The following is a 14,212-nucleotide window of genomic DNA, read 5'->3' as shown; positions in this document are numbered from 1 at the left end:
CACGCTGAAAGTGAATTGTACAGAGGAGGAAGCGGCAGATCATCTTCCCTCCCTTTCACATCAAGCAGATTAGTACAATCCTGCCTTTGTTTTGTGGTAACTGCCCGGCGAGGTGGCTTCTGTAACTCTCTGTGGTAATGACCTCCTGCGGCTGAAATGATGCCAGTGGTGGATTGGAAAGCAGACTCAGTTCATAACAGGGCTTTATTTATTGTCCAATGTTGGCTTAATGGTGTTTTTCCATCTAAATTAAATACTGTATTCCTTCCTTTCACTGATCCTTCTATTTCCCCTTGGTCTATGTGCTCATTCAGAGTCAGAAAGAGCTGCATTGTGTTCCTTGAAGGATCGGACTAAAGGCCATTTAGCACAAATATACAGGTGTGAGGAACTGATCTTCTGAACTGTCCTCCTCTTTCCATTCCGTATTTCAGTGCGAGCAATTGACGGGCCAAATTCCGGCTCAGCATATCACGCGTGTTCGTGGGTTAATTGTTTCAGACCGAATACCGCAGATGCTGGAAATCTCAAAACAAACCCTCAGAAAAAGCTGGAGATATTCCACAGGTTGGGAATGTTGTGGGATTGGTGGAGAGAAATGGAGTTACTCTCTCTTGGGTCTTTCATTTGGGCTGTAGAAATGAGAAGTAATTAGTGAATTGGTATATCTTTGTCATGTGTGATACAGTGGGAAACCTGGATTTACATGCCATGCGTATAGATAATTTCAATATATAAGTACATTGAGGTAGTTATAAGGAAAAAACAGTAACAGAGTACAGAAATTCTCTCCCATCCCCTTTCTCTCCTTTCATCCCCCGGTCTGGCTCCCACCTTACCTCTTCTCTTCTGCTCTATCACTTGCCTATCACCTTCCCTTGGTGCCCCTCCTCTTTCCCTTTCTCCCCTGGTCCCCTCTCCTCTCCTATCAGATTCCTTCTGCTTCAGCCCCTTTCCTGCTCCATTTATCACCTCCCGGCTTCTCACTTCATCCCCCTTTCCCCACCCACCTCCCTTCCCCTTCACCTGGCTTCACCTCTCAACTTCCAGCTTGTAACTCCTTCCTTTCCCGTCCTGAGGAAGGGCCTTGGCCCGAAACATCGACTTTTCCATAGATGCTGTCTGACCTGCTGAGCTCCTCCAGCAATTTGTGTGTGTTACAGTTATAGTGGAAGTACAGTGCAGGTAGACAGTCAGGAGCTACTGAAGGAAACAGGGGTTAAGTTGAATAGACGAGCTAAATGATCCATTTACTCATTCAGTTCTCAGTATGACCTAAACATTTTGGAAGCTGGCTGGGAGAGGCCGCTGATGTAAGGTGCTTCCTGCCCCCTTCTCTTCCATTTACTCACTCGGTGCCATGTTGTGACTATGGTCTGGAGTCACAGGAGACACACTGAAGCTGATGATATAGAAATCTTTATTCAAAGCTTATTTGTTTATCAACGTATGAATACTTTATACAACCTTGAGGTCCGTCGCCATACAGGCAGCCACAAAGCAAAGAAACCCTAAAGAACCCATTTTAATAGAGGAAGACTGTTAAGCACTCAGCGTACAGAGAAACAGTTCATGTGAACAGTAAAAGTAAGCAGGTAGCATTCGGGACTGAAGTTCACGAAAGTGAGTCCGCAGGCACGAAGCCAGGCATCACCACAGCTGATTCAGGAGCTCAGTTTAGCGCAGAGATGAGTAAATCTCGCAAAGCAGTAAGCTGAACCGGCTTGTCCCTCGCCTCCAGCCCTGACGATCTGGCCTTTTCAATCTGACCCAGACCCTGCCGCTTCAATACGATCTTGCGCCCGGGCCCCATCGCCTCAATTCAGCCCAGCGCTTAAATTGATCAAACCTCGGGTCTTTCCTCACTCTTGGGCTCGTGTTCTGGCCCACTTCGGCTTGCTTCGATTCGCTTCCATGTCCGCTCCAGCAGTGGCCAAACATTGGTTTATTCCCCGCTCTTGGACTCGGACTCCACCACCTCGATTTGGCCCATGCACGCCACGCTGCTAACGCCTCATGAAGTCAAACAGGTATTCTGATGTAGACACTCTCAGTGTAGGCTCACAAAGCCAAAAGTGTAGCACATTTTTATACCCTTAAGATTAAAGTTAACAGTAGGTAATTTCAGTAGCTCCAATGACAATATTCTGGGTTGACTATGCTTCCTTTGAATTATATATCTAGAGTGGGAGATACCTCTGAATGTTCAAATACCTTTATAACTAAGTAATTCACTCAAATAGGCTAAAAACTTCTGAAGACAGAGAGACAGACACCCAAAATTAATACTGTCAGGGCTCTCTCTGAGTACACAAGCAACCGTTGATTGTCTGTACCCGTGACCGTGTTCAATATGTTAAATGACAACATCCATCTGGTCAATCAGCTCAAACTCCAGTCATAATGCTGCAAAATAACTTGGCCCCGCCTGATTTGATGTAGGCCAATTAACACAACCCCAATATCCTAATGTTTGGCTGATACATATGCAAATGGTCACCATTTTGCAAACTATTTCCTCTTAGTCTGTGGGCTTTTTCAATTTACTATAAAAACTGAGGACAGTTCTTGCCTAAGTTAATTTGTGCTACATTCGCATAACTCCAGAATACTTGCTGACACTCTATGGTGTGGTACCGATCAGTCGAAAGCTGTGCTCAAGTATAACTCTATTTTTAACGAGCCGCAGACACCGTGTGGTTGAGGCTTCTGGACTGGGCGCATCTTCTTGTAGGGAAGGCTCCTCCCTCCCCGACCGTGAAGAGCCAGCGAGAGGCCTGGCATTTCAGGTGCTGCGAACCAGCAACCGTACACAAACCTGCAACTCCCACCCCACCCCCCCACCGACGACGAGTTTTCAATCCTGAGGGCCTGACCCTTTGTCTGGCTCCCTCATCCCCGATCTGTTTACCCCAAAACATTTCTCCCGACTAGAATTAATCACTTGTCACGAGCTCACATTGCAAGGTGAAAACGTCAGCCTTACATTGTGTCGGGATTCTTTAAGAAAGCTCTTTCTCCCTCTTCCTCCACACCCCCCCCATCCCAGTTTAGTATTGTTAGAAATTCTGTGCGACACCCTTTGAAGTGGAATCAGCTTTAAAGGTGCCAGAAAGCACCCCAGCAAACGGCTGATTGAATTGTCCAGTTAGATGACTGTACTATATCTTACCAACTTTTAAAACTCTAGATCGAGTCATTGCAAACACTTAGGCTGCACTGAGGGATGAGGAATTGTAGGGTTCAGCTGGCACTCAGAGGCTTGACTCCTATTGAATAGAGTGGTGCTGAGATGAAAGTAATTGGAGAAAACTCCCATTCATACAATGGGAGCTGGAGGGAATAGATCTCCTTGGGTTTGGGGTGATGATAATTCATTCCAATGCACAGGGTCATTAAAACTTCCGACTACCAAGGATATTTAATATGCCGTGCCTCAAGGAGGAGCATTCATCATTAAAGGGCATCCGGGACATGCCCACTTCTCATTACTACCTTCAGGGAGGAGGTAAGGCAGTATTTTAGGAAAGGCTACTTCTCCCTCCGCCATCAGATTTCTGAACAGTCAAAGAACCATGAGCACTACTCACTATTTTGGTCCCTTTTTGCGCTACTTGTTTTTATATATTTCTGATTATAACAATGAATTGTAGTTTTGTTTATGTATTTCACTGTAGCGTTCATGCAAAGCAGCAAATTTCATGACGTACGCCAGTCACAATAAACCTGATTCCTTTTTCGGATCACCAATCATTTGGGCTTGATCTCTTTCTATCAAATGCTGAGGTGAAATCATCCATAACCATGGGAACTGAACAATGATATGGAACTGGGGTGTGCTTGAGCCTTAGAAAGTCATCTGTGTTCTGTCTGGATACCTCAACCAGCTCATTCACAAAGCATCATGGGCACTAGATGAAACTTCTGTCCAAGCTGCTTATCTGCAGTGGATGGGGTCATTTTTGACCAAATGGAGAGATCTCCTCCTTAATCAGAATTTCCTGACCAAGGTAAGGATACCAAGCCCAGTTCAAAGGTCAAGTCAAGGCATAGAAATCATTCTAAAATAATGTAACTGCAGCACTCTATTCTGCATTCTGTCAATTGCTTTCCCTAGTACTGCTTCAATATATTTGAATTTTCAATGACCGTTTTATTTTTAATGGTATCTCATTTATTTATTATTATCTGTTCTATTATTTGCACAGATTTTCTTTTGCACATTGGTTGTTTGTCAGTCTTTGTTTTTTGCACTGGTGGTATTGTGTTTATTTATTGAGGTACAGCACGGAATAGGCCCTTCTGCACCTATGAGCCATGCCGCCCAGCAGCCCCCGATTTAACCCTTGCCTAATCATCGGACAATTTACAATGACCAACCAACCTACCAAGTGGTACATCTTTGGACTGTGGGAGGAAACCCACACGGTCACAGGGAGAGTGTACAAGCTCCTTACAGGCAGTGCCGGGAATTGAACCTTGGTGGCTGATACTGTACAGCGTTGTGGTAACTGCTACACTACCATGCTGTCCGACGGCTCTTTGTTCTGTGAATGCCTGCAAGAAAGTGAATCTCAGGGTGACATACTTGTATATGTGCCTTGATAATAAGTTTACTTTGAACTTTGTCCTCTCAGTACCTGTGACAATAATAAATAAATTTAAGTTCTAATAATAATTGATTCACTGCTTTCAGAACTAGTCATTCAGTGTAGTGCTTGTTGACTGTTTCTACTGTCCGTGTGGATTATGGGCGGACATTTACATTGCTCGCAGAACAAAGCAATGCTGAGTTTCTATTTGACTCCAAGCTTTTCCACTGATTTATTTGTGTTCTTGATTTGCCACGAGGGTCTGGACTCTGATTTTACCCAAGCAGGGCAGAGGTCTGGTGATTGCAAAACAATTCGGAGATTTACCGCAAAACAGCAGCGTGAGTCGGGTTTTTGGCAAAGTGGCAAAGGAGTCGGCAGCTTCACCTGCTGGGCTCGCTTCTGCCAAGGTGATGCCTCATTCATCACGGCTGCTTTGAATTAAGAGAGGATGTTCAGACAGGCCGCTTAGACCCGGATATCACCGGCACCACGCAATTGCATTTAAAATATTCCACGCGTCAGATAATTGTTCGTTTCTGACTGGTCTCGTCTGCTCCAATATGGCTACTGTCCATCTTCTTTTCCTCATAAATGCAATTACTCTCAGTTATATTTTTCTCGGCTTGTGGCTGGAATCCCTAATTGCCCCTGAACTGAATAGTCCGGCAGCCACTTCAGGAGGCAATGGATACACAGTGCTAGCAGTCCTTCCCTAAAGGATATCAGTTAATCAGCTGGCCATTTTCTTTAAACTCTAGAATTCATTGAGTTGCGGCGCTGGAATTTTATCTCATCTCCGAAGCAATATGAAAAGAGGCAGAGATAGATTGGACAACCAGAGCCTTTTTCCCAGGGCAGAAATTGCTAATAGGTGAAGGCATTATTTTAAGGTGATAGAACGAAAGAATGGGTGGGGGGGGGGCTGTTGTCGGAGGAAGGGTTTTTACCCAAGGAGTGGTAAAGTGCTTTGAATGCATTGCCAAGGGTGGTCGTAGAGGGCCACTCATAGAGGAAAGATAAATGGAGGATCAGTTGAGCATTTGAGCTCCATGTGCTGTGCTGTACTGTTCTGTGTTTAACAGTTCTGGTGGTTGGCCGTGGTCCAATAAGCTGGCCATTATACCACCACATCTCTCGGAAGAGTGAATTTGAAGTCTTCAGGCTGGAATATACTCTTTTTTTAATGACCATTTTTATTGAGTGAGTATCATTGTAAAGGGTATGAATTTGCGGGGAAAAGGAGATGTGTGGAGCCAGTTCTTTTCCACAGCGTGGAAAGTGCTTGGAATGGGCTGCCAAGGGTAGTGGTAGAGCAGATACTATGGATCATATCACCATAAGATACAGGAGCAAAATTAGGCCATTTGGCCCATTGGGTCTGCTCTGCCACTCCATCATGTCTGATCCAACTTCCTTTTCAGCCCCAATCTCCTTCTGCCTGTATCCCATCATGCCCTGACCAGTCAAGGATCAGTCAACCTCTGCCTTAAGTACACATAAAGACTTGGCCTTCACAGCTGCCTGTGGCAAAGAATTCCACAGATTCACCACCCTCTGGCTAAGGAAGTTCCGCCTCGTCTCCATTTTAGAAGGACGCACCTCTATTCTGAGGCTGTGAACTCTGGTCTTAGACTCTCCCACATCCACTCTATCAAGGCCTCTCACCATTCGATGGGTTTCAGTGAGGTCATCCCTCATGCCACAATGGTTGCATTTAAGAGACTGTTGGATAGACACATGAATACGCAGGGAATAAAAGGTTATGGATCCTGTATGGGCAGAAGAGGTTTTGATTTGGTACCGTGCTTGGAGCAGACTTGATGGGTCAAAAGGCCTTTCCTGTGCTGTACTGTCCCATGTTCGATGTTCAGTACATGAGAAATCACAATCATATTCCTGACAGCTTTGTCTACAACTTAGTTCCTGAAGGGGGTCGGTTGCCTTCAATTTGCTTCACCCTGAGCATAATTTTATTGGCTGACTCACTGCAAGGCTTGGCCACAGATTGGTGGGTAAGTGCCCTGCAGATCTCTGATTACCAGGAGGTCAGCTGAATTTTTATTACCTCAGCAGAGATGTGGTGATTTTAATGCTCTCCGCAGTTCTCAGAGTACGGGACTAAGGATTAAAAATCAACAAGAAGTTTGGGGGAAAAAATCATTGACCAAGTCTGGGTTGACATACACAAATGCCACATGACATCTTATTCCATTGTTCAATGTTCAAAGTAAATCAAAGTACTTTAGTGTCACCATATACTACCTTGAGATTCATTTTCTTGCAGACATTTACAAGAAAAATAAAGAAATACTACAGAGGGGGCTTTGTGGTTCTGAGGTTTTCCTGTCATTCATTCTTTTGAGGTTCTTCTGTTTTTCGTGGATGCCTGTGAAGACGAAGAAATTCAGGTTGTATTCTCTGAAAATAAATGGAACCATCTGAATCTATAAAAAACTTAAAAATGACAACAGACTGACAAATAACCATTGTGATGTGGCGTTCCCAGATAGCTTTCACTTTGGAGTTCCCTACAGGATTTCTGAAGCAACTCTTGTCACAGGGTACTTTTTCCAAGGATGGGTGAGAAGGTGGCATGTCCAGGAAAGACGCAGACTGATATCAGAGTTGTGTACGACATGCAAGACCCAAAAGGCTTTTATTTAACAGATGGATTGCATACTTACGTGGCATGGCAGGGGATTTAGAAATACTGGCACTGCTTTTGTGTCTTGCTCAGGCTGCGTGTGTGAAGAGGCAATTATCCGTTGGGCAGGCAACAAGCAGAGAGGTGGCTGGACTACCCACAGTACGTATATCTGACGCACTGCTGCTGGTTTCCTTCTCGAACCATTCATGCTAAATCATTTCAAAGTAAGAAGGATCTGCAGAAGTATATATCAAACAAGCTGCAGCATTCCACGATTCATCATCAGTAAAGATTCTGCAGAGGCTGCAAATCCAGAGTAACTCTCTTACAGAACGCTGGAGGAACTCAGCAGATCTGGCAGCATCAATGGAGAGAAATAATCAGTCATCGGTTCAGCCCCAGACCCTACACTGACTCTCTACTATCCATGATTTCCTTTCCTGTCCATTTGGAGTGTAATAACAACATATATATTTTACATTTCTTGATGATATAAGATGTTAACCAGAGCTTTTCAGAAGAGTGTTGTTGGATAATGTTCTTTATCCAGAAAGTGGGCAGAATATATACAAAATGCTGGTGGAACACAGCAGGTCAGGCAGCATCTATAGGGAGAAGCACAGTTGACGTTTCAGGCTGAGACCCTTCGTCAGGGCCAGTATTTTGTGTGTGTTGCTTGTATTTCCAGCATCTGCAGATTTCCTCGCGTTTGTGGGAATATATACAGACTGTTTTTAATAATAAGTTACAGTTCTGGGTGATGCCATAGCCCGGTTAATGGAGCCACTGCCTTACAGTGATGGAGACCCAGGTTCAGCTGTGATCTTGGGTGCATTCTGTGTGGAGTTTGTATGTTAGCCCAGTGCCCGTGTGAATTTCCCGAGTGCTCTGTTCTCCTTGCACATCACAAAGACTTTTGGGTTGGTAGGTTAATTGGCCAGTGGAAGTTGTCCTCTGGCTTGTGGGTGAGCGGAGAAATGTGAGGTGGAGTTGTTGAGAATAAAATGGGATTGGAGTCGATGGCTGGGTTGATGGTTGGCACAGTTTCAGTGAGCCCAAGGGTCCTGTTTCCAGTTCGTATACCTAACGTGTTCTGGATGGTTGAAACAACACGTCGGGCCATGCCAGTGCCCCACACAAGCTATTCCAGCCCCCCCTCCCCCCCATTGAAATGCTCATGAGGCTTCAGGTCAATGCACGATCCATGTCAGGTTTGCTGATCTTGGCTTGGGAACTCCCAAAGCTGCTGAACTTGGCACCAATGTCTTCCGATGGAGAGGGGCTGTCGGTCAATGTTGCCTGTCGGGCTCGAGTGCAAATGCTCTGTGTCTGACCACCTGCAGGTTGTTTGAGCCCAAGGGATCTTCACGGCAAGGAGCTGTTCCTTAAACTAAGGCGTGACAACAGGGTGGCTGCTGGTGGAAATGACCTCGCCTCATCAGCCAATTTCCATATTTTTTTTAAAATTGTGAATTACAAATGGAAATCTTTTATTTATATCTGAGCAGCCAATTTGTGAACAGATGGATTGCCTGCAGCCATACTGGCCTGAAAACACCCAATCTCATCTGATGTTAGAAGCTAAGCAGACTCGGGCCTGGTCCGTGCTTGGATGGGAAGTTGTCTGGGAATAGGAAATGATGAAGTCTGAAGGTGGAATTAGCATGGCTACCGAGCCATTGGCTCACAACATGAAGAGATCCAGGCTCAATCCAGACCTGCGGTGCTGCCTGCGTGGAATTTACACGTTCTCTCCGTGACCACTTCTCAAAGTCGCGCGGAAGGTTGGCCACTCAGTGTGCAAGTGACTGTTAGAAAAGGGCCACACACAAAATGCTGGTGGAACTCAGCAGGCCAGGCAGCATCCATATTCGTCGATATTTCGGGCCTAGAGCCTTCAGCGGGACTGGAGAAAAAAAAGGTGAGGAGCAGTCCCACTGAAGGGTCTGGGCCCAAAATGTCCACAGCTCTTTCTTCCATAGGTGCTGCCTGGCCTGCTGAGTTCCTCCGGCATTTTGTGTGTGTTGCTTGGATTTCCAGCATCTGCAGATTTTCTCTTGTTTATGATAGAAAAGGGAGAGGCAGTGCTGGAGGATGAAGGAATCAGAATCAGGTTTAATATCACTAGCATATATCGTGAAATTTGTTAACTTTGCGGAAGCAGTACAATGCAATACATGACAGTAGAGAGAAGCAAATGGAATTATAGTAAGTATATTTTTTTTCTTTCTATTATCGTGCATTGCATTGTACTGCTGCCATGAAGATAACAAATTTCAAATATATTTATTAAGTAGTTAAATTAAAAAAGCAGGGAAAAATAGGAAATAAAACGTAGTGAGGTAGTGTCCGTGGGTCCGATGACCATTCAGAAATCGGATGGCGGAGGGGAAGACGCTGTTCCTGAATGGTTGAGTGTGTGCCTGCAGGCTTCTGTACCTCCTACCTGATGATAGCAATGAGAACAGGGCATGTCCTGAGTGGAGGGCGTCCTTAGTTGTAGATGCTGCCTTTCTGAGGCACTGCTCCTTGGCGTCCTGGGTACTATGGAGGTTAGTGCCCATGATGGAGCTTACATTGATCCTGTAGTTTGGCCCCTCCATACCAGACGGTGATGCATCCAGTTAGAACGCTCTCCACGGTACTAATGAAGAAATTTGCGAGTGTTTTTGGTGACATACCAAATCTCCTCAGACTTCTAATGAAAGAAACACAGCTGCTGAAGGCATCAGTGGGAAAGAGTAAGGAATAAATTGAAGTTAATATAGGGTTAGTTTGGTTGGGAGCTTGACTGGCAGTGCAGACTTGATGTGCTGATGGGGAAGGCAAATGCCGGGGGTGTGCAGAAAGAAAAAGGTAGGAGTATTATAAATGGCCGGCTGGTGATTAGCACAGACTTGTGGGCTGAATGTGCTATCTCTGACTCTGAAGTCCTTCCAAACATCACATGAAAGAAGTGCTTTGTTAATGTGTTTAGGTGACGGCAGAGTAATGAATTTTCAGAAGCAGAATCTGATTTATCATCATTAAATTGCAGAATATGATGTGAAATCTTTCATATTGGGAGTACAGCGCAAAGACAAAAAATTCTGTAAATTCCGAAAATAAATAAATCACGCAAAAGTGTGCATGGTCCATTCAGAAACCTGATGGCGCAGGGTAAAAAGCTGTTCCTGAATCGTCGAGTGTGGGCCAAAAAGCGGCCGATCGTGAGGACCTGAGAGCGGGTCCCATTTCCACAAAGAGCCGAAGTCAGCGTGTAACTCCAGGTCAGGGTCTTCAAAAGAACCCTGAAAGGGGGAAAGATAGAAACAGAGCTGTTTCCAAAGATGCAAGCAAAGGAGTCGCCGTTAAACGTCATCATCCTAAACTCTGCCCCTCTTTAGAGAGGGTGCTGAGGAGTTGTACCAGCATGCCGCCCGGTCTGCAGAGCAGGTCTCCTGAGGAAAAGCTGAGACTTCTTCCCAGGGTGGAAATGGGGTGATTGGAGGAAAGTATAGAGGGGATGTCAGAGGCAAGTTCTTTACACAGAGAGAGGTGGGTTTGTGGGGCAACGTGCCGGGGTAGTAGTAGAGGCAGGTGCATTAGGGACATTTAAGATAGGCTCACGGATGAAAAATAGAGGGTTATGTAGGGGAGAAGTGTTCGAATGATCTTAGAATAGGTTATAAGGTTAGTTTGATATTGTGGGTCGAAGTGCCTGTACTGTGCTGAAAAGTTCTTTGTTCCCTAAATTGGATATATTATGTGCACCCATACTATACTTTATACCCCCCACCACCTCCACCCTCTTAGCGTCTTGAGTGGGGGGGCTGGGGGACAGTAGCATTGCAAGTGCACAGATATAAATACTAGAAGTGAAGTGGAAAGAATAAATAAAATGAGTTACATTAAACAACCTACCGGGGGGGGGGGGGGGGGGGGGGGGTCATCACTTTTCCGGCTATGGGTTGACTCGTTACAGAGAATAATGGCCGAGGATAAGAATTTAATGAGGTATTGCTTCGTTAAGTGCATTTTCTTTTCCCCCTCTCTGGATCTGGTTTCCTTCAGTCACGTAAATAATCGAGCCTTTCAGTGAGCCGCGAGGAGATGTTTTGTCCGTTGAGATCAAAGCCTCCCGTTGTTCCTTTCAGATCTACCCCGACCCGGAGCTGGAAGCTCAGATTCTCCTGCTGCTCATCCGTTGCATCCATAGTGAGGAAGGCTGCAGATGGACAGGACAGATTAAACAGCTTCAGGTAAGCTCTGCAGCCCCCCCGCGCCCGACCGTTCACCATTGAGCACCGCTGAAGTGCATCACTGCCCCATCAGTACACTCTGATTCAGACCCTTGCTGCGGCCCAGCCTCTGCGTGTTTTCTGCAGTGGTGGCCAAAGGACTGTTGAGTCACACCACACAGAATCAGGCCCTTCAGCCCATCATGTCTGTGCTGATGATCGAGCACCATTTTAGGCAAACACACACCACCTTCTGGAGGGGCTCAGCAGGTCAGGCAACATCAGTGGAGGAAAACAAACAGTCGGGCTTGCGGGCGGCAGCCCTACATCAAGACATTCCTCTGGCATTTTGTGGATGATGCTGTTTCAAAATTCCTGTATCCGCAGAACCTCTTGTGTTTCCCATTTAATTCTTCCACATGTGCCCATCAACTCTCCCCAGGTTCCGCCAAAAAACCTGTGAACACTGAGGGCAACTTACAGTGATCAGTGAACGGACCAACCTACACATCTTCAGGAGTGGGTGAGGACCAGACTAGCCAGAGGGAACTTCTGCGTGTGGCCGCTGAGAGAACACATCACGCAAATGTCACCAGAGGTCAGGGTTGAACCTGGTCACTGGGCATGTGAAACAGCAGTTCCATTGGCAATGACGGCTGGTCCTTATTAGACTTGATGCTGGTATTCTGTGTCAAAGGCAATCCAGGAGTGACCAGAGCAAGGTTGGCCAAATTGGGCTTTGCCTTGGGCACCTGCAGCTATAGGTAGTTTTGATTTCAGAATATTGCTCTTGTGTCCTCAATAATAGGACTCAAGAACATCAATATGTTCTCCTTCCATCTCTGCTGGGTTATCGGTCCCTGACGCTGGGTATCGTGTACCACACTGGCCAAGAGTTGTGAGGAGAAGCATTTATAGGCTATTCATTGCTAATGACACCTCTCAGCTATCCCTGAGTCCTGGATGGGATTCTTCGTTAGGAATGCCTGGGAACAGAAAATTCCACAGAAAGTTGTGGATACAGCCCAGTCTATCACGGGCTAAACCCTCCCTACCATTGAGCACATCTACAAGGAGCGCTACCACAAGAAAGCAGCATCCATCATTAAGGACCCCCACCATCCAGGCCATGCTCTCTTCTCTCTACTTCTTAAATCCCACAGCACCAGTTATTACTCTAGAACCATCAGGCGTGGATGACTTCACTGACCTCGACTCTGACCTGACTCCATAACCTCCAGATTCACTTTCAAAGACTTTACGTCTCATGTTGTCAGTATTCATCATAACTACGTTCATTCATCCATCTTTATACAGTGTCTATATATCACAAGTTACCTTCTTTTTGCACAATGGTGATTGGCCAGTCTTTATGTATAGTTTTTCATAAATTGTATTGTATTTCTTTAGTTTCTTGTATTCAGGCAGATGGGGCTTGTCAGCCCTGGTTGGCAGCTCATCCAGGAGAAGAAAAGCTCTGATCTCAAACCTCCGCTGCCCTACTCATGGGGAAGGCTTCGGGAGTAAACCCCGAGGGAAAAATCCAGTGCTGGAGTCCCTGAGGATCATTTAGAACCATATAACAATTACAGCACGGAAACAGGCCCTCTAGTCCGTGCCGAACGCTTACTCTCACCTAGTCCCACTGGCCCACATTCAGACCATAACCCTCCATTCCTTTCCTGTCCGTAATATAACCATTTGGGTTCATCAGATGCGTGGAGAGGGGGAGCCTGCTACATGGGCAACAGCTGGCTCTCCATATCATACTACCCAGGCTCGATTATCTAGACAGCTAGGATGCAATATTTCTAGTCAACTCTGACCAATGGAAGCCTCATTTTATTTTCTTCTAAATGTCCGCAAGAAAATGAATCTCAGGGTTGTATATGGTGACACATATGTACCTCAATAAAAAATCTACAGAGCTTAATTAGGAATATTGCCGGCAAGTTGGTTATAATCACCTATAATCACCCTTGGGACTAATTTCAATGCTCTGCCAACAATTTCTCTGAAGTGTAGACTGGGGAGCGAGTCTGAGGGACTTTAGCTTTGGTGATCTCCTGATCTTGTTCTCTGATTCCACAGCCCCACCTTGCCACGTGCCCATTTAATGTGATACCTTGCCCAAACCGCTGTACCGTCAAACTGAGCAGGAGGGACCTGGCGGAGCACTTGCAGCAAGATTGCCCGAAGCGACGCGTCAAGTGTGAATACTGCGGCAACGACTTCACCGGTGAAGGTTACGAGGTGAGCCCTCCACTGACTGACTGACAAATGCTGGCAGGCCACAGATGTGGCTGCATTAAATAATGATGGCAGGAGATTCTGCTCTTATTTAGAAATACGGGCTGACAAACCCATATGTCTTTGGTATGTGGGAGGAAACTGGAGAACCACATAGTCATAGAGAGAATGTACAAACTCCTTACAGGTACTAGTGGATTGGAATTCCGTTGCTTAGTACAGTAATGTTGTTATGCTAATATTACGCTCCCATGCCGCTAGCATTTCTCAGGTTAATGAGAGATCGTGTATGTATATTTAGTTATAGCCACACACTAACGGAGAACTTGGTGTACGAGGGGTGATTGATAAGTTCGCGGCCTAAGGTAGAAGGAGTCAATTTTAGAAAACCTAGCACATTTATTTTTCACCATAGTCTCCTCCTACATTTACACACTTAGTCCAACAGTCGTGGAGCAAACGGATCCCTTTCACAGAGTTGAACTGCACGAGCATCTTGG

General features: G+C 45.7%; 1 protein-coding gene across 4 annotated transcripts in view; it reads left to right on the top strand.

The window, feature by feature from the left end:
* The window catches only part of nek8 (NIMA-related kinase 8), a 230,646-nt gene extending 216,937 nt beyond the window's left edge, over positions 1–13,709 (top strand). For 3 of the 4 annotated variants that reach the window (XM_059973353.1, XM_059973350.1, XM_059973349.1), the window contains 2 exons: positions 11,379–11,483; positions 13,554–13,709. In XM_059973353.1, the coding sequence (XP_059829336.1) occupies positions 11,379–11,483; positions 13,554–13,584 (136 nt within the window). In that variant the 3' untranslated portion in view covers positions 13,585–13,709. Of the gene's footprint in view, positions 1–11,378; positions 11,484–13,553 lie in introns of those variants that run through there. The other variant, XR_009512814.1, reaches the window with a different exon arrangement.
* The last annotated feature ends 503 nt before the right edge of the window (positions 13,710–14,212 follow it).

Source organism: Hypanus sabinus, chromosome 6, assembly GCF_030144855.1.
Source record: "Hypanus sabinus isolate sHypSab1 chromosome 6, sHypSab1.hap1, whole genome shotgun sequence".
Lineage (NCBI taxonomy): Eukaryota > Metazoa > Chordata > Chondrichthyes > Myliobatiformes > Dasyatidae > Hypanus > Hypanus sabinus.
The sequence above is the reverse complement of the archived record's forward strand: the minus strand, read 5'-3'. Positions and strand labels throughout refer to the sequence as shown.